General features: G+C 37.9%; 1 protein-coding gene across 1 annotated transcript in view; it reads right to left on the bottom strand.

Annotated features, from left to right (window-relative positions):
• Nucleotides 1-809: 809 nt before the first annotated feature.
• LOC124159567 (structural maintenance of chromosomes protein 2) overlaps nucleotides 810-19,447 on the bottom strand; it is an 80,222-nt gene continuing 61,584 nt past the window's right edge. Inside the window, exons 20-23 of the mRNA XM_046535465.1 lie at nucleotides 18,947-19,063; nucleotides 17,024-17,122; nucleotides 16,404-16,613; nucleotides 810-1,245 (exon numbers count right to left, since the gene is read on the bottom strand). Coding sequence (XP_046391421.1) covers nucleotides 1,054-1,245; nucleotides 16,404-16,613; nucleotides 17,024-17,122; nucleotides 18,947-19,063 — 618 coding nt within the window. The 3' untranslated portion in view covers nucleotides 810-1,053. The remainder of the gene's footprint in view (nucleotides 1,246-16,403; nucleotides 16,614-17,023; nucleotides 17,123-18,946; nucleotides 19,064-19,447) is intronic.

Genomic DNA, 19,447 nt, shown 5'->3' with positions numbered 1-19,447 from the left:
TCTAATAACCACAATCCCTTTTAACTAAAAGCACTAGAAGCTGACATTTCATTTCTATACTTAAATTGGATGAAAATAGAAAAACACACGCACAGACTAAGGAGCCATGGAAGATCATTACCTTTGCAAACAGCTCTACAGTGGAAGTGGAGAGCGGTGGTCATTGGTGGTGTGGGGAATGAGAGTGGCAAGGAGTGGTCCATGAATGTTCGTTCGTCCATCTAAGAAATTCCCCCTTCCTGCACCTCTGCCAATTTTTCATGTCTTCCGCCTTTCCTCTCCACGTGGATGATCTCCTGGTCAAAATCACAATTACGTCCTTGATCTAGGAGATGCTTTGCTATGGAAGAGGCGGTGCCTCCTTCATTCGAGTGGTTGAGTTCCAGCCTCTCCGACGAATGTGATCTGTTAATGTTTTTTGCAATCCTTCCATTTTACTTGACATACATTTGACAGTTGAAGGGGATAGATCTTATCTTTTGAATGGAACAGCATTTTTTTGAAGGGGAACAGATAGTAAAAACAAGTTCTGAGTAGGTATTCTGAGTTTAAGGATGCGTTTAACAATTTGGATGATAACCAATGAGCTGAAATTTACACGAAGTTTTGGTTTCGATTGGGGGCAGCACAAGGCATCCCATTTTTTCTTATTTAATAGTCTGTCTAATAATTTATTACTGTAGCCATCTAGCAGGATTCAATTACATAATTAATTGTTATAAAGTGACCCCTGCAGACGATTTTCGCATAATTCAACATAAACTATCGCGCTTTCTCCTTAGAAAGAATCAATTTGAAGGCAAAAACAATTTTGATTTCATATCATTTTATTATAAAAAGACAGTGTATCACAAGAAATAGGGAATCATATATTGGAACAAATGCTGCTAATACAAAACTTTGACAATGATTCCTTTACTCCATTATTAAACTATAAGATCAATTAAATTTGAATATTTTAATCAAAATATAGTTCATACCTGTCAATTAGGTAATTAAGAGTGAATAGACTAAAATCAAAAATTTTTTATGATATAATGAGTAAAATTTGAATCAATGAGGCCTTTTCCTCCCTTTGGCTTTGGGATTTTGGCCCGTAAATGTAGTGGTGGACACAGTCACCTGCCCATCCGATTCTTGCCGGTGGACAGTCCTCGTCACAGCAGAAACACCATCAACGAACTTTGTTCGGAACAGAACATTAGCATTGTTGAACATTCCATCCTTCAACGACACTATAATGAACTGAAGAGAGAATAAAAAATTAGTTCTATCACATTAAATAAAACCATTAGATATAAAAATATTCACAAGTATAAATTTAAAAATGGCTCTTACACTGCCGGGTGGCCAATGGAATAATTTCAACCTTAGTTGAAATTTCACCTTTTCCTCCTATCATACAGTTAAAAAATTTCTTTTGGTAACTGTTTCAATCTCGATAAATGTATCATTTATGTAACTCAGTTATTAATTATCATTTAATATATACGCCTTCAATCTAATTCATCATATGTAGAAAGTGTGTAAATGAATCATACACAGTAAAACCTCCATACAACGAATTTGTTGGGACAGGAGAAACTATGAATTTGCCGTCAGGGGTGTTTTTGTATGGAGGAGATATGCTGTTTGTGTCTTTGCTGGGGCATACATGTGTTTTGTGTGCTTCACAACGCGCAAGTCGAGTACATTTCTCAATCTTGCTTTATTCACCTTCAAAACCTTTCCTATATCGATGATTAACAATTTTTATCATTTACCATTGAATGCTTTGGCCGTCACGGCATGATTTTCTATCTGCATATTTCTGATTGAAATAGTTGTTTTTCTCATCCATTCTGCTCTATGCCTCATTTCCTTCTTTAATTACAGTCCGGAAGTAAAGGAACACAAAAATTGATGCCTATTGATCACGTATCTTTAAAGTACTCCACAATTTTCCTGAGTATCTACTCGATGTTTTTGATAGAGTGCAATAATTTTAGTTGGTCAATTGGCAATTTATGCAGCAATTTTGCTTGAAAGAGCTCACATTGCCCTTAAGAAATAATAAGACATGAGAAATAAAATGCATCGTTGGAATCCCACTGAAATAACATATACTGTTTATCGATAAACGACAATGGGAGTCGGGTGGGGCGAGTTGGTTACCACGAGGTCACAGTGGCAATCACAAATGAAGATGCCTTCTGAACTAGAAGCTGAACACAATAGGTATTCTCTTTGGCATAACTGATCTTCTGCACCAAAAATCAGTACCATCTGCAAGTACACCTGGTAATATATGAACCCACGCCTCGTCACTGTTCATCCAGTAATGCAGAGCATACAATAGATGGAGCCACATGCAGCAGCAGATTCTTGTGCACGAATCTTATGGTGAAATCATCAGTGTTGACTATGGCCTTCGACTAGCCAGACCGTCAAAAATCCTTCATACCCTCTGCTCTGTAGGTTTCAGATGTGAACTCAGCGAAGCCTAAAGCAGATCGGGTTAAGACGCAGCACCCTACACTGTGGTTCTACTTCCTGTTTACTATGTAAAATATCAATGTAAAAAGTAACCTGCAAATGCAAAATATGTACTACCTTTTCCCAATTTTGTTTGTAATTTTGTTCTAGAGGGGCACTTTCTATGTTTTGGGCCCTAGTGCAGATTTCGTTGTAAAGAGTTTTCGTAATTGTAGAGGTTCATCATGGGAGATATTTTTGTTTGCAATGTCCAGACAGACATTGACAGGTATGGGAATTCATTGTTAGGAGGTTCCATTCTGCATGAGATCCAAAGCAATATTACAGAGTCACAAGTAAAACTGTAAACTAGAGGTACAGAGATCAAGAGAGGAACAACAACAGTGGAAGCTCGTAGAGAGGTCACGATTGTTATCGCATTGCTCAGGACAAAATTAGCAATCTGAAAAACATTGCCAAGAGATTAAACAGATTGATGATTATGATAAAGATGATACCCAAGAGAAAATCTTTCCAGTTCATAGGATTCCACAGGAGAGTTTGTTATCTGGAGCTTGGGAATAAATTATGAACATGTTCGTTCGCTATATCAGTTTGTTTGTCCTACGCAAGTCATGTATGCCATGCGAAGTAATCATTGAAAGCTAAATATTTTTAATTTTCTTCGTAAATGTGATTCATAATAAAAATCAATTTTATTTGGTGTGTCAGTAGGTTAACACAAGTTTGAAATTTTTCTAGAATTGACCTTATAGTCCACATTGAGGATGTTTTTGTCGCATGTCAAGTATTGAAATAAAATTATGCTTAGTATACATGGATAGCATTGTGGAAATTTTTAGCCTTTCATAGTAATTCTTAGCAAGATTTGTTATTGTTTACATATTGTCGATGAAGCAAGCCTGTGCTCCACATATTAAGCTCGAATGTTAATTTCTACACAATTCGCTTGACTATTCGCTTGAAATATTCATCACATATGCTCCGATTATTTAATTAAAATGAAATAGATGTCATGTTATTTATAGCTATTATTCCATCTTTCAATTTAGGTTACAATTTCAACTTCAATCTTTCAGTTTAGGTTACTTTGACCTCAGAAAAACAATTCAACGTCACAATGCGCACGTTTTATAGGATGTAATACCTAATATGCCTAGCTAGAGGCATGAATTTTTCGCGAAACGATTTTTTCGCAGAATGACGCGAAATACCAAGATTATTTGGGATAACGCGAAATTTATTATCCTAAGCGAAAATAATGCGATTTTTAAAGAATTTTTACTGGATATTTTGCAAAAATGTTGCTTATGTAGCAAAACCTCATCTTTAGAACACCTTTTCATCGTAAAAATCCTCATCGCCGGCCAAAATTCAAGCATGTAACAGAGCATCTTTGTATCGAACCCTATTATTTTCGACAAACCTGCGCACTTATTAAGAGTGAGACTCCGAGACCGCGAAACTATCTCCACCGAATGAAATATTCCGCGATAAGTTTTGTTCTTGCTCGCACTTGTTTTCTCATTTCTGCAGAAAATATTACTACTTCCGACTATTAAAATCTATCATTTTAAGCGCTGACGGAAAATTTCCGATTGAATTCATTCAAATACCCGTACAATACTAATCATAGGACGCGTTCTACATGTACAAATCCAACGATTTTACACATCTTACAGACCTTTAATTGTGAATCAAGCCATTAAATAAGTTATGTTAATCATGATCCGTCTTGTATTCTCATCTTTATTCGTCCGAGTATAGATAGGTAAAATCCGTAATTTTCAATTGAGGTAGTGGTCAAAAATTGCCATAATTTTCAGGGGCAGCGGTAATTTACAAAAATTACCGCTGTAATTTCCGAGTTGCACGTCTCAACGTCGGAGTACCAAAATTTCAAGCAGTCGCCAAGCGATATTCGTTTGTTTTTTTCTCGTTGTCGCAGCGCGATTTCTAACTTTGTCCCGGCACGAATGTCACATTAGTTATTACATTGTAGTCAGTTCATTACATTGTAGTCCCCGCGGAAGCCGGGAGTGGAATAGAAGAAATGGATTGTGATTGGCTAGATGCTCTTCCACTAGCTGTCTGTTCCGTGTATTCCACTCCCATGTGAACTCGGCTTGAGACATCCCTACATTGCGTAAATTGACCTAAGGAAAATGCCGACAGCAGTAACTGTGTTTGACCGCGAAAATCAGTTTCGTAGTGAAGGTTTCTATGTTTTTGATAAACAGAAGAAAATATTAATGTGCAAATACTGCAACTGCCGAATTGAATGGGCACGTAAGGGCACCTGTGCAAAGCACTGTGAGGGTGCAGGACATAAGAAATTCAAAGAAGAAGCAAAGGAGAAGGGTCAATCAGTGAAACGGCAAGCTTCACTCCAAGAAACCTACCAAAGTTCTAAAATGGCAAGAGTAGAAAAAAATCATTTTGTCATGGCCACCTGTAAAGCATTTTTGGAAGCCTATATTCCAATAGAAAAACTAGAAAACCTCAGTCTGCGATCGTGGATGGGTGAATACATCCCAGGTGAGCAACTATTTAATTTTTCTCTATATTTTTTAGCTAGTTATACTGATCTTTTTCCATATAACCTTTGGATATGGCTTGCTTTAACTTCTAAACTTAACCTTGCTATACTTAAAATTATGTATACTATCTGTAACTCTGACTACATGGCGTTTCTCTATTCAAAAGATACTACTGGGCTGGGCCAGATAACATGGAAATTTTGTGTTGCATTTATTATTTCGTATTTTTTTAGGTGCTGGAGATTTGCCTTCAGCTGATATGATGCGGAAGACTTACATCCCTCAAGTCCGAGAAGAAGAGGAGGCATTTATGAGACAAAAAGTAAAAGACCAACAAATTTCAATTCTCTGTGATGAAACGACAGATAGAAAAGGGCAGTGTGTTTTTCTAGTTTTAATTAAAATCCTAGAATGTAGTGACAGCTCCAAATTGTATGTCGGGGGGGGCAAAGATTTTATCCAATGCTAATGCTACTGAATGTGGTCGGGCAATAATGGATGTTGTTAACAAGTTGGAAATTTCTTTAACAAATGTTTCTTGTATCGTTACTGATTCTGCTGCATATATGAAAAAGTGTGTTGACAGCCTGAGAGTCCTGTTTGGTGAGTCCCTGGTGCACATACAATGCTGGGCACACAAACTTAATTTAGTGAGCAATATTTTTCAGATTAATTTAAAATAGTTAAATGAGTGTATACTGCAGGTGAAAAGTGCATTTCTGAATACTAGAAAAAGAAAACATGCATACCTTGCTTTCTTACAGCAGAAGTATTCAGAGGGTGAAAAGAAAGCTAAGCTTTTTCCATCTCCTGTAGCTACTCGCTGGAATTCTTGGCACAAGGCTGCCATTTATGTTAATGAGTATCTCTCTGATATCCGAGAATTTTTCTCATCGGTGGGGGAGGGAGGAAGTGCTGTACATAGGTTAAGTAGCCTGACCGAAGAAGAGGTTGCCATTATACAGTGCCAAGCAGCATTTGTTGTTGAACATGGTCAACCGATTGTGAAGTTGCTAGAATGCCTTGAGGGTGCATATCCTTATTCATACAAACTACAAAGCCAATTAATAGACATAGGAAGTAGTCTAAAAATTGTAAGTGATGGTAGTTTTGGGAATGACACATCTGGTTTAATAAAAAATCTCCCAAAAAAACTTGCACCTGTGCTGACAGCAGCATTAACTAATGCAGCTACGAAGGCAAAAATCAAGCTTTCACAGTTACAGCATGGAGATACTGCCAAGGGATTTCTTCATTCTATTGGCCCACTTTTTGATGAAAGGTTCATGAGATCCACTACAAATAATGATATTATCAGGGCCTCAAAGCATCTACCATTAATGGCAGCTCTATCTTCACAAGTGGTTCTTGAGGGTCACGCTGCTGTTAAAAGTGCACTCACGAAAGCACTCTCTAATAGATCTGAATTTGACCTCATGTCAGAATTACTCAACTTAAAAAAAGATCATGCTGAGTTTGTACATGCAAGTGTTAAATCACTGTCGGTACCAGTATCTAATGTGGAAAGTGAATGTGGATTTTCAGCATATACAAATATTGTAAGTGACCGTAGAACAACTTTGACAACAGAAAATGTTGAACTTATGTTATCTATGACATTTGGAGATTAATTGTACTGCAAAATATTCAGATGAATAAATAAATACTGTAATTTGTGTATGTACCTCAATCATTGTAACCCTATGTCAACGTTATACCTATGTAACCCTTTCTGTATGTTATAGACAAAACCATGCATGTACATTCCAAGAGTAAAATAAATATATTAGTATTAACTGTTGTAAATACATTAAAATGCAAATACATTTTCTCCAGAACAGCCATAAATATAGTAATGCAAGGTATCACCAAATGGCGGCTGAGAAATCTTGGATGAATCAATATATTTTAAACACCGAAATTTAGAGCCATTTCCCATTTTTTATCCCGAAATGGGTCATTTTTAATGACGAAATTCGAGAGTTTTATTCACCACAAATTCTTGCCTCTACTAATAGCCCAGTTCAGGAGACATATTACACCCCTACCGGATGCGATTTGCCATACAGAATACTGAATTGCACTGGTGCTTCAGCAATTTTGAGATTTATAACGCCATCCAGTGTAATAGAAACACGAATTACACCCGTTCAGAATACCGTATTGCTACAGGGGTGCAATACACAATATTATTACACCTTCCGGTGTAATATCGGCAAATAGTGCAGTGTAATTCCATCCAGAATGGCAGCCCTAGTGTTTTTGAAATCACAAAAAAAATCCAATTTCTGTTTGTAAAGTTTCAGGGAACATTGAAATCTTCACACTGTCTACAAAAGACAGTGTTAAAATTTCAACAGCTGGAACAAATAAAAAACTGTCATCATCAACTGTCAAAAATCCCAAGATTGCTTCGAGGCAGCTCTCCCACTCAATTCTCCAATCAGCTCAACCTTTTCACGCCAACATGTATTTCTCCTTTTTCACATCCTTCTTCACATGTTCCATTTATTTAACGCAGGATCTACCTTTTCCATTCTTGCCATTTATTAGTCACTCCATGATTGCCTTCCTCAGCCCATCACATCTAAAGATATGGCCAATGAAGTTGTTTTGTCTTCCATTCAATGTTTTCACAAGGCTTCTCTTCCCTCTACCACTTCTTAGGACTTCCTCACTGTTTGCTCTGTCGATCCATTTCATCCTCATGTAGCATCCTTATGTAGCCTTTAACATTTTGAAAACCTTGTTTGAAACACTTGTTTTCACTGCTGTCATTGTATATTTTTATTTTTCCATCATTGTTGACATAATAAACAGGGAGCACAACAGAGCGCAGAGTACTTTGTCTCAACTGCTCAGCTCAGAGCTTTACCTTCCGTGAGACCTTGATGATATGCAATACCTTTCAGTGATAATGCATCTCAGGGTGACCAACTCGGAGTAACCATAAAACTTCCATCATAGTGTTATGAATATCTTATAAACAGCTATCATGATCATTTTAATGTACAGTAGATTCCGTTTTATGGGTCCACTGGTTACTTGGGGCATTTGCTTAATTGGGGCAGATCTTGAAGAACAGAACCCAATAGAGGAATATCCCAGAGTATTCTCCGCTTAATTGGGACAGCATGCCGCTTTATTGGGCCAAGAGACAGCGACATAGACTCTTTACTCGCGAAAAAATTGAAATTTTTTGTTTTCAGAATGCTATTTTTTCATTTTCCTCCTTTGATTTACTCTTATTTTTCACAAATTTTCCTATTCTTGCCCTATTTTGAAAGCTCTTATTGTTATACTATCTGCAAGAGGATAGGACTTTTCTTTGATAGGACTTAGTAAAAGACATTCATTCAGCGTCGCCCCAGGCTGTGAAAAATATTTCTAACTAAATTGTTAAAATTCTTAAAAATCATAATAAATTAACTAAACTCGCTGATTTATTAATCAAATTAATAGTTTAATAAACTTATGTTGCATTATAAAAATTATTTAGTCTTCTTTCTATCATTTGAACGTTTGTTTATGCCCATATATGTACAGGATAGTTCGCCTAACTGGGGCAGCCGCTTAATTGGGGCAGAATGCACAAATCCCGATATGTCCCAATTAACCGGAATCTACTGTATTTCAAAGGGATTCCAAAAATTCTATCCACATCACCAGTCATTGGGGACATATGTACTTGCTACTTCAAGAGAAATTGATGCAAAAAAGCCACCAGAAGGACGCAATCAATTACTATTGACTTCAATACTTAAAAAATACAAGAATAAAATCACCTAGCAATCCAGCAAAGTTATGAACCTCATGGAAAATACATAATCCAGAGGTATTGATTTTGGTGGTCCTTTAATTTCAGACAGTACCTAAATTAAGAAGCAATAAGGAGTACTCGCTGAAGCTGAATCGAGGAGGAAAGCAATCATTTCGATAATAAATATGCATTTTAAAAAAGGACACAATGATAGCCCTGGTATTTTGATGGTAAATAATAACAATTGCTATCCTTATAGGAAAAAAGGGTTTTTTGGTGAATGGGACAAGATTGAGAAATTTACTTAACTGGCATTGCAAAATATTTAAAAAACTTGGGTGTCCCCTGAAAAACGCAACCCGCATATCAAGGATAAACCTCATGGGGCCCCTTGCACACGCACCTCATAATCAGTCAAACGATCACTTGCTCCGTTACTATGCTGGCATCGGTGATCCACAGAGGCAATGGCTGGCTGCTGACTGGCTTTTTACCGGTGACGGTATGTGGTCGGTCAGTGTTCCATACTCATAATTGTTCACCATTGGAATGTGGACAGCCGATGTTTTACCAGCCATTCAAAATTGGTGTGTGTGCAAGGGGATTTATAGAGAAATCATGATTTTTTCAGTCCCAACAACTTCCTTTTGTAAGGATTACACTGTAGTTTGTAAACTGTAATAAGTTCATTGCCCTTCATTAACGAGTGAACTAGAAATCATGTTAACATTATTATTGGTGCTTCCCAAAATACCTTAACATTCATCTGAAAGACTGTCCGTAAAACTATAATTTATTGATAAGATGGTTTGTAAAATTAAAATCATGTTTTAAAAAACTAGCAAGAAACTGTATACAGGCGGTCCCCGACTTTCGTACACAATGCGTTCCCGAAAACTTGTACGAAAGTCGAATTGTACGAAAGTCGAATTGTACGAAAGTCGAATCATTGACTTCCATACTAATTAGGGGTTACGTTCCAGAAGAGCGGAATTTACGTACTAAAACCTTTTTTTTCACGGAATTCATTTAAATTGACTTAATTTTAATAATATATTAATAAAACTCCTCAAATCATATAATTTATTTCGAAAATACGCAGAAAATGCAAATATAAGTTTAAAAAACAAGAACTCCGTTGGCTATCGAGTGAAACTTCCTCTTGGCGTTTAAGTTGACATTCCACTTATTACGTCCACTATAAATAAAAGGACATATCAAGTAGCATAAAAAAATGTATTCGTTGAACCCGCACTCTGGATACCTTTTAATTTTTACACCAAAATTCGATGTTTGGCAGGTGACATTCGTGATCGCGTATATTCCGCATGTTATTCAAAAAAGACAAAAGACAAACGGAATTCGGGTGATATGTCGTGCAATATCGTTGCTGGAGGTTTACATGAATTAAACAGCACTCAAACGAAAAAACACAATTAGAAAGAAGGTCTTACTAGTTTTATTGAAAGCTATTCGATGATGTCTAGTCAACTTCTTTTGAAAAATATCTTCAATGAAGGCTTTCCTCTTCTCTTGATAAAGGAGCCTATAGCAGGCAGTCTCTCTCCCAAATAAATCACCTAGATCAGAGTCAATTACCAACAATTCCCTTCATTATATACGTTCATATTGTTCGCATATACTGCCAATACTGCAATTTGAAACAATTGAATGTTGGGATGCGCATTAAACATAGCGGGAATTTTAAAAAAATTACAGACCAGCGTCCGAAAGTCCGAATTTAGCGTACGAAAGTCGAGTAAAAGGTGTCAATTTTGAATGTACGAAAGTGCGAATTGTACGAAAGTCGAGTGTACGAAAGTCGAGGACCGCCTGTACTAGTAAAAATGATTGAGAACAAATACAAATAAGAAGACAGAAATTATCTTCCAAATGCCAGCAGCACGCTCAAAGACCTGTACACATAAACATTCAAAAATACTGTGACCTTGATGGAGAAATTTGCAACTTGGCCACTCATTACCAATAACCTTTTTTCTCCCAATAGGTAACTCGAGTAGTGAAATACCTCGATGCAAATGAAGTATTAGCAGCATTCAATAATGGAGATACTGTAATTGCCTGAATATAGTCCCCCCTTTTTTTCCCAAAATGCCCGTGATAAAAGTCAAGGCAGGACTATATTCAAAACCCATTTTTTTACATTTTCTTCCTGAAACTCAAGCCTCAAAATTAGGAGGGGGACTATATTCAGAGGGGGACTATAACCAGAGGGGGACTATATTCAGAGGGGGACTATAACCAGAGGGGGACTATATTCAGAGGGGGACTATAACCAGAGGGGGACTATATTCAGAGGGGGACTATAACCAGAGGGGGACTATATTCAGAGGGGGACTATGACCAGAGGGGGACTATATTCAGAGGGGGACTATAACCAGAGGGGGACTATATTCAGAGGGGGACTATAACCAGAGGGGGACTATATTCAGAGGGGGACTATAACCAGAGGGGGACTATATTCAGAGGGGGACTATAACCAGAGGGGGACTATATTCAGAGGGGGACTATAACCAGAGGGGGACTATATTCAGAGGGGGACTATGACCAGAGGGGGACTATATTCAGAGGGGGACTATGACCAGAGGGGGACTATATTCAGAGGGGGACTATAACCAGAGGGGGACTATATTCAGAGGGGGACTATGACCAGAGGAATATGGTAGGTAAATGTTCATGGTGAATACAATCAGTAAAGGGTCTAGCCGGTTAAGACGGTGAAAAGTGCCCCCCGAGATATCGAAAAATAAAAAATATGGGCTTAAAGGACATTAGAAATAATGTGTTTTCCCAAAGTTTTAGGTCTCAACAATTGAAATTAACTCAAAAAAAAAATGAAGTACATCCATGTCTCGTATAGCGCAAGGGATGCATTCCTTGGGGTCTTTGCGCTATACGAATTTGCGTTATACGAGAGCGTTTTAACATTGGGAAGATAGGGATGCGTTCCTGGTAGCATAGGTCTTGGGTATTGAATTTCCTCTAAACATATATATTCCCATAAATAGCCTTAGAAAACATTATTTATATAATTTTTTATAGTTTAAAACATCTTTAAAGATAGTATGCACGCAATTGAAGACTTTTATTCACGTTAACCCCTTCCCTGATTCGGACGAGATATCTCGTCCTAAGAAGACGCGCAAAAACTGACGCGGCCGAGTTAACTCGTCCTATGTCAAGTTTGCTTCTTCTTTCGTGATCTGGATGAGATATCTCGTCCCCTTATTAGAAGTACGTAGTTTTGCCGCGAGAGTGCATACATGTCTTCACAATGCATGATATCCTGCAAACTTCCACGTTTTTTTGAGGTCCAAAGGAGGGGAAAAATCTATTATTTCTCGTAATGTTTATGTTTCTAAACCTATTGTATGTCGAGATGTGATAAATGAACAAAGAAACATATTTAGTGCGTTTTATAAATAACTGCAATGACTTTTCACAGAGTTTTTATCAATCGTTGGAACAGCCGAAGTGAGTCGGCAGACAAGTGCCGTCTTGCTATTCTGAAGGTCGCACGTTCGAATCTTGCTATCGGAAAAGATGTTGTAATATTTTTGTTCAGTGAAAAAATTGATTTGAAACATTTTATAAACACTACCAAGCAAAACTATCATTACTTACTCTTCAGTGTAGTCGACGGGACCTCGTAAATAAATTACGTCCAAGCTGCTATTCCAAAGGTCGCGTGTTCGAAAGCCATTTCTGTAAACTACGTAACAGTAGTCGGGAACTTTCTGATAATGTTCTTTTTCAGCAATATGGTGTCAAAATCTTTGCACCGAAAATCAACTTGCTCAGTGATGTTTTATTGTCTTTTTTCTTTATAATGACCAACTATATCTTTGTTTTTTAGTTTTCAGTTTATTATTTAGCTACAAATACAACTGACTATTATTTCATTTCTGTAAGTTTGTCAATATTTGTGACCGTGCATAGATTTGAGATGGAACCGTCGGCTATTCAGCAATTTCACCCTTCCAGGGAAGGCATATTTTCTATCTTCCAACCCCCTTGTTTATTCATCCCTTCTCTTCATCCATTGTTTTCTCCCCTCCGCCTTTCCTTTTACGCAGCCTCGGTTTTTCCCTACTGCCCTCCACTTTCCCATTTTACAGCCACACATGACCCAAAACACTCTTTCTCACCATTTTTCCATTCCCAATGCCTCTGACCCTCATGTTTTGGTTTCTTTGCCTCGGTCCTTTTACCACTATCTGTTTTAGGTTACTTACACTCCTGTTCCATAAAATTCTAGTGTCAGTTCAAGGGAGTCTTTTGGAGTGTCCACAGCTAACATTTTTTTCCTCTGCGAATTACTGTACAAAGAGCTAGATTTGGCATAAAAACTTTTGTCCTCTGCGAGTCCAGCTCTGGATACGTCTGGTCAACAATCATTTATACCTGGAAAGGCACTACTCTTGACAAAGACTTTGAAAGTAAGCCAATGTGGTATTGTCACTGATGAAACCACCATTTGAAAAAGGGTATTGTGTCAAGACAGACAATTTTTATACCTCTCCACAATTAGCGGAGGAACTAGTTTCTCATTCTTGTGATACTTATGGAACTGTGCGCGGAACACGAAAGGGGATGCCAGAGGGGCTGAAGAAGAAAAAAATGAAGAAGGGAGATGTGGCAGCTTTCCGTAAAGGAAAAATTTTGGTTCTTCCCTGGAAGGACAAGAAGGAAGTAACGTTACTCTCTACAGTTCACAACAGGGAAATGAGAGAGGTGCAGAAAAGGGGGGCAGTGTTTATGAAACCAAAGGTAGTCATCGATTACAATGAGACAATGGGGGGTGTTGACAGGGTAGATCAGCATTTGGCTGACTATCCAATCCCAAGAAAAAGAGGGAAAAAATATTACAAAAAATTATTTTTTCATTTGATGGAAATTTGCTTATGGAATCCATATGTTTCATATCGAAAAACAGGTGGTGATAAAACACATTTGCAATACAGGCTGGACCTAATAGATAAAATGGTTGAACTGTACTTCCCAAGTGTTCCCTCTCCTAAGGCAGGTAGGCCACCTGCAAAAGCCCATCCCCTCCCAATTACCGAGAGGCATTTCCCAGACATTATCCCATCCATGGAAAATAAGTCAAACCCAACTCGGAAGTGTGCTGTGAGCTCCCGAAAGCGAGAAGCGCGTGGAAAAATGGTGAGGAGGGAGAGTCGCTATTTTTGCCCTGACTGTAATGTGGGTGTTTGCGTTGCCCCTTGTTTCAAAGTGTATCACACAAAGATAGACTTTTAGTTTATATAATATTTTACTGTTTCAAATTTGGAGTTAATATTAATATTTTTCTAACTCCATCGTCTGTTTTTATAGTGAGTAATGTTTGTGACTATATTTATTGTGAAATATTTTACTTGATTTTTATGCAGAAATACATGAAATTTTTTAAAAAGTGATATTATAAGAGTAAATTTTAAAATCAATAACTTCGTAAAATACTTAAATGAATGTTTTTTATTTAATATCTACCTGTAAATAATTCAAAAATGTAATAAAATAATATGACATTTTTTGTGATATTTTTTGAGAAATATCCGTCAGTGAAGGGGTTAAAAAAAATTCTTACGTGCTTTTGAAATTCCCTCCTGTCGTGCGGGTGGGCTAACATCTGCTATCTCAGGGGTTCGTAATGCATTGCCGGCAGTTGACGATTTTTCAAACCAGTCTAAAAACAACTATTGTGTCACCCAGGCCCTTTTGTCGCTCATCGAAACGACAGGAAAATACTACTTTGAATGCCATTTCATAGCTAGCGGAGTTTATGAATGATAAATCATTTTAATTTGAAGTCCTCCGAGTCATTAGCAGCTACGTGAAACAGTCTTTAAATGCCTTGAAACCTGACCCAGGTATTCCTTCCCTGAAAATGAATGAACGAGAATGCATTCTTTTTCAAAAGAATATCGTCTCGTCAACATTAAAAACTAGTTGAGGGGGAAAGGAGCCACTTTCAATCACAGCTTGGAGTTCATCAGAAAATGTTGCGGTGACTGCGCTATCAACACTTGCAGATTCACCTGATATCGCCGCACTGAAAATACCTGCTTGCCGTTTAAATTCTGGAACCAACCGTAGCTTTCACTAAATGTCTCGGAGCGATTACCACTCTCGTCTTTTTGTACTGATTCACTATGAACTTTCCGTATGTGTAGACCGCTTGGTTTAAGTTGGTGCGGCTGAGGTCACTGACGTTTTAACTTCGTCTTTATTCAGAATAAGGCATCGTGCGTTTAAACTTCCGCGCAATATCGCTTTGACGTTCTCCATTTTCAAAGCAATTGACCTATATCAATTTCTCTTCTAGGTTTATGGTTTTTCTTGATAAATTCTTTTTTCTACCCGAATTCCTATTTTTTGCCATTTTCTCTTGGTTTTTACTCTGCATGGCTCGAAATTACATCGAAATCACCTTCTACTGCTGAACTGTATTCTTGAGACGCAGAGGGCCCACGACTACGGGGAGGGAACAAAGCTATTGTGTTTGAGACTCTATGGTGGACCCTTTTCTGTTGTTGATGCTATTCATACGCAACTCGACCACTGCTCCATTTCTCCCCCGTGAATACCGATGACCTTGAAGGCTTATGCGTAGACCCTCTACCTGGAAGTCAATCGCCCGATAACCTATGACGGCAAAAATTACGTCTCAACCAGTATTGCTTAAAAAAAAACTCATTTCCACTAGCCCCACGCTTAATTAATGATCTAAATTAACTCATTGTGTTAAAGAGACGAGATAAATTACTTCGGTAGGCCGGCTATCTGGACCCAATGACGAGTAATACTTTTGGCCATTGCACAGCAATGGATTTCTATTAATATATAAACAAAAAAGAAGATTTGAGGCAAGCGATAATATTAACACGCGTAACATGATAGAAATTTCGTGTGTACTTAGCGCAAGTTCACGTTTTATCACGAGAGCGTTTAAGATTTTTGATTAGGCTACACTGCGTTGCTATGTTTTCCCGAGGAACGAATTTGCGCTATATCGAAATTGCGCTAATCGAAATTGCGCTATACGAGACATGGGTGTACGATATTTCGTTTTTTAGCGATATCTCCCGTTTTTATGTATATAAAAACATTTTCTTTTTCTTATGTTTATTTTACTACGTTCTACTATTCTAATTTTTTTCAAAACTTTTTTATGGAAAACTAAAATGTTACGTAAGTTTGAAAATTTCAAAGTCCAATTTAAAATTTTAGGAGACAATAGTCACGCCGAAAAAAATACATGTTGTTGCCCCTACATCATAGTATATTCTTAATTTTTTTCAGATTTTAAAAATTGGTGAAACAGTCAAAAACACGAAAAACTGCTTTATGCCATTTTCACCTGTGTATTCCACAAGGATATTTCATTTGATTGTTGAGTGCAACGAATACCGATCATTTTGTAATATTATTAATCGAGAATGAATATTAACAAAAACAATGCCTATCGCACTAAGAATAATCCTTAATATTTTTCATTTTTCGATATCTCGGGGGGCACTTTTCACCATCTTAACCGGCTAGACCCTTTCGCCAAAAGAAGGAATAATTATGAAATGCTCTGATCTAAATGAGCAGGTGTTTACCTGGGAGTTCCTGAAGTGGGTCCTCAGCATTCGTCCAATGTTCTCCGTGTGGGAGAGATCCAAGGCAGCGTCCACCTCGTCCAGGATGTAGAGCGGTGCTGGCTTGAACTGAAGCATGGAGAGGATGAGGGAGAGGGCGACAAGCGAGCGCTGACCACCACTCAACTCCGTCAAGCTCTCCTTCCACAAACCACCAAAGCCCACTTTGACCTGAAACAATCATTCAAACATCCATCTAAAAGGAATACATATTTTAATCCCTTGGAAGGGAAACTCACATTATTTTTCATTGGCAAGGAATTGAACTATGGACTTAAAAGCTTTCTACGCCAACGAGCTGACCATTATGCCATGCAGGTTTCTTGATTCCTATTGGCAATTTGACCACAATTCATGGTGCGCCACTGGTAGTTGCTTTCCGAATGCCTTGGCATCCTTTTGGACCACAACAGCCAAACACCATGAACCTCAGTAAAATTGCCACGGAATTTCAAGCTCAAGAACCCATTGAACTGAAAACCAAAGAACCAAACAGGCACATCGCGGATTTTTACAATTTATGAGATGACAGCTAGGGAGTAAATCTCTTTTCTCAAACACCCATTCACCAATGCACTCACCTCCAGGCCGTTAACAGCTTCCATTCCCTCAGGAGGTTGAAGCTTAGCCTGAGCACCAGGCAGCAAAGTGGAAAATATTGATGAAAAGTCTTTGTTGACCTATAAAGAATGAAATGGACTGTTTTTATTGTGGCTGGTCAGTGGGATGGATAATGCTATGCAATATTGCAATAAAAATTGTCATTGTCTCCACGACCTCTGCGCATCGCCGAACAGCCGACGGAAAATTTTCAGTTCCAGGGAATCTCCGCGATTCGCAGTGCGCCCTCGAAAACAGGTTTTTGCGTCCTACTCCCCTCCCCAACTCTCCTCCCCTCCCGGGATCTCTCCCGACCATGCAACGTGCACGTACGATCGGCCTCTTGCTCTGTAGACACCGACTGAGTACGTCCTCTCCGCTCCTGTACCACCCGCCTAGGCAAGTCCTGCTGTCCCTTTGCCCACTCTTCAGCTTCCTCTAGTCAACCTTCCCCGTTATAGTCAGGGTTCCTTTTTTTGGGCCGAGAGCTGTTTTTCTCTCGAATGGCATACTCAGCCATGTGGCTCTTCCTCTCCCAAGTATGGGTGCCAGCAGCAAATTTTCATTTTTGAATGACAGGAGTCATATTTTGTTTATTCGTTTTATCTTACAAAGTGTTGTAAGTTAATGATGTCGGAGAGAGTGACCCATGTGTGTGTGATAAGCTAGAGGAAACTACCTGAATGAAGGCAAAATTTTGGAATGGGGAAATTCTTTGCTACTCTCAGAATGTCTGCGAACTATCATTAAATCTTTGTGGAAATTAATCTTGTGTCTGTTCTAATCCATCTTGTCAAAAGACTGTGACATACTTTCACTTGGTGGTGCATCCTATATATGCACCTGGCGCCCCATAAAAAAAAAACCTATCTTTCAACCAAGGTTTTGGGGAACCACCCCAACTATCTCTACCATCGGTGGTGCGTTCACCGGGAATGAGCAATTCCTAGGCAACAGACCATTTAAGTGAGTGACTCGTGTTTCCTGCAATGTGGGATCTTGTCTCAAAATTTTATAATGAAATAAGTATTGTGGGGACATGCAAAATTCTCCCATGTGATAACACAAATTCAAGCATTTCCCCATATATTTCATAAATTTTTACACAAACTTCATTTTTATCAAGGATTAAACTACTCAAACATGATTTTCATCATCTTCCTTGTGCTTAAACTGTAGCCACAAAATCTATTTCAAAGCATATGTAAGTAAAGTTGTTCCAATAAACTCAGTATCTGGATAGTTTTCTTAGCATTTCTCATATGATATGTGATGAATAAACAGAATTTGACGGTAAGATTCCACAACTGTTGGCGATTCTCTAAGCTTCATCACCAAAAGTTCACTATGTGCTACCTTCACTTATTGAATACATTTGAGTCTGCTTTCACCACATTCAAAAAATACCCACAAAGGATGAAAGATTTCCACCATTAGAATACTAAAGTAATGGATTCCTAATGCCCTCAGAGAAATTAAGACAAAAGAGTTATTATAATTTTCAAAAGGGTGATAACAACAAAGCAAATTCATTGGAAGAATACAATTGGCAGACTGCCTAAAACAGAAAGTAACAAATTCGGGTTTAAAAAAATTTCTTGTCAAGGATTTCCCCACTACATATGTAATTCATACATTTGCTCTCTTTATATCCTGGAAAAGACTAAAATAAAGGCCAATTCAAAACATCTTACTGTCGCCTCCGTTGTTAGCATACAGATATTATATCATTGTATCACATAAATGGATTCAATGAAATCCATTAATTCCACCGAATGTTGTTGGTAATATAATGCAGATTTTGGGGCAAAATAACACTGACTTTGCATAAAATAACACCACCTCTAGCAATGGCACAGTCCCACCTTTTGCATGTCTCTACTCGTTAGTCATTTGATTCTTACCTGCTGCCACGCTTTGGCCACAGCCCTTTTCTTTTTGTCATCCAAATCTTGTATCACCCTCATAATCTGCTCCTTGTCATGCAATACTATTTTCTTCTTCCGTATTAGATGATTGTACTGCAAAAAATATGTCACAGTCATTCATTATTTTGCTGCCCATGTAGCTGTAACAATACTCACCCTTACAAATACTAATTAACATTACATGCTGTTCAAAGCTAGCACAAATTATTATTAGAATTAATATTCTCGGATTTCCTGCGGCAGAACTTTTGAGAGAAATGACATGAAAAAATGGATTTAATACTGACTCCAATAAATTAAAAAAAGCAATGGCAAATGGTGCTGCTTCAAAAAATTGACATGTACTGCCTCAGATCCAAACGCATGACAGAAGAACTTACACATTTTGATAAGGGCTCAGATGGTTGTTACAAACAATACTTTAACAGTCATTCAGCCAGGGTCAAGTAGATGGCAAAAGAAATAGAAAAGGTAAAG

Source organism: Ischnura elegans, chromosome 5 (assembly GCF_921293095.1).
Source record: "Ischnura elegans chromosome 5, ioIscEleg1.1, whole genome shotgun sequence".
NCBI classification, from domain to species: Eukaryota; Metazoa; Arthropoda; class Insecta; order Odonata; family Coenagrionidae; genus Ischnura; species Ischnura elegans.
The sequence above is the reverse complement of the archived record's forward strand: the minus strand, read 5'-3'. Positions and strand labels throughout refer to the sequence as shown.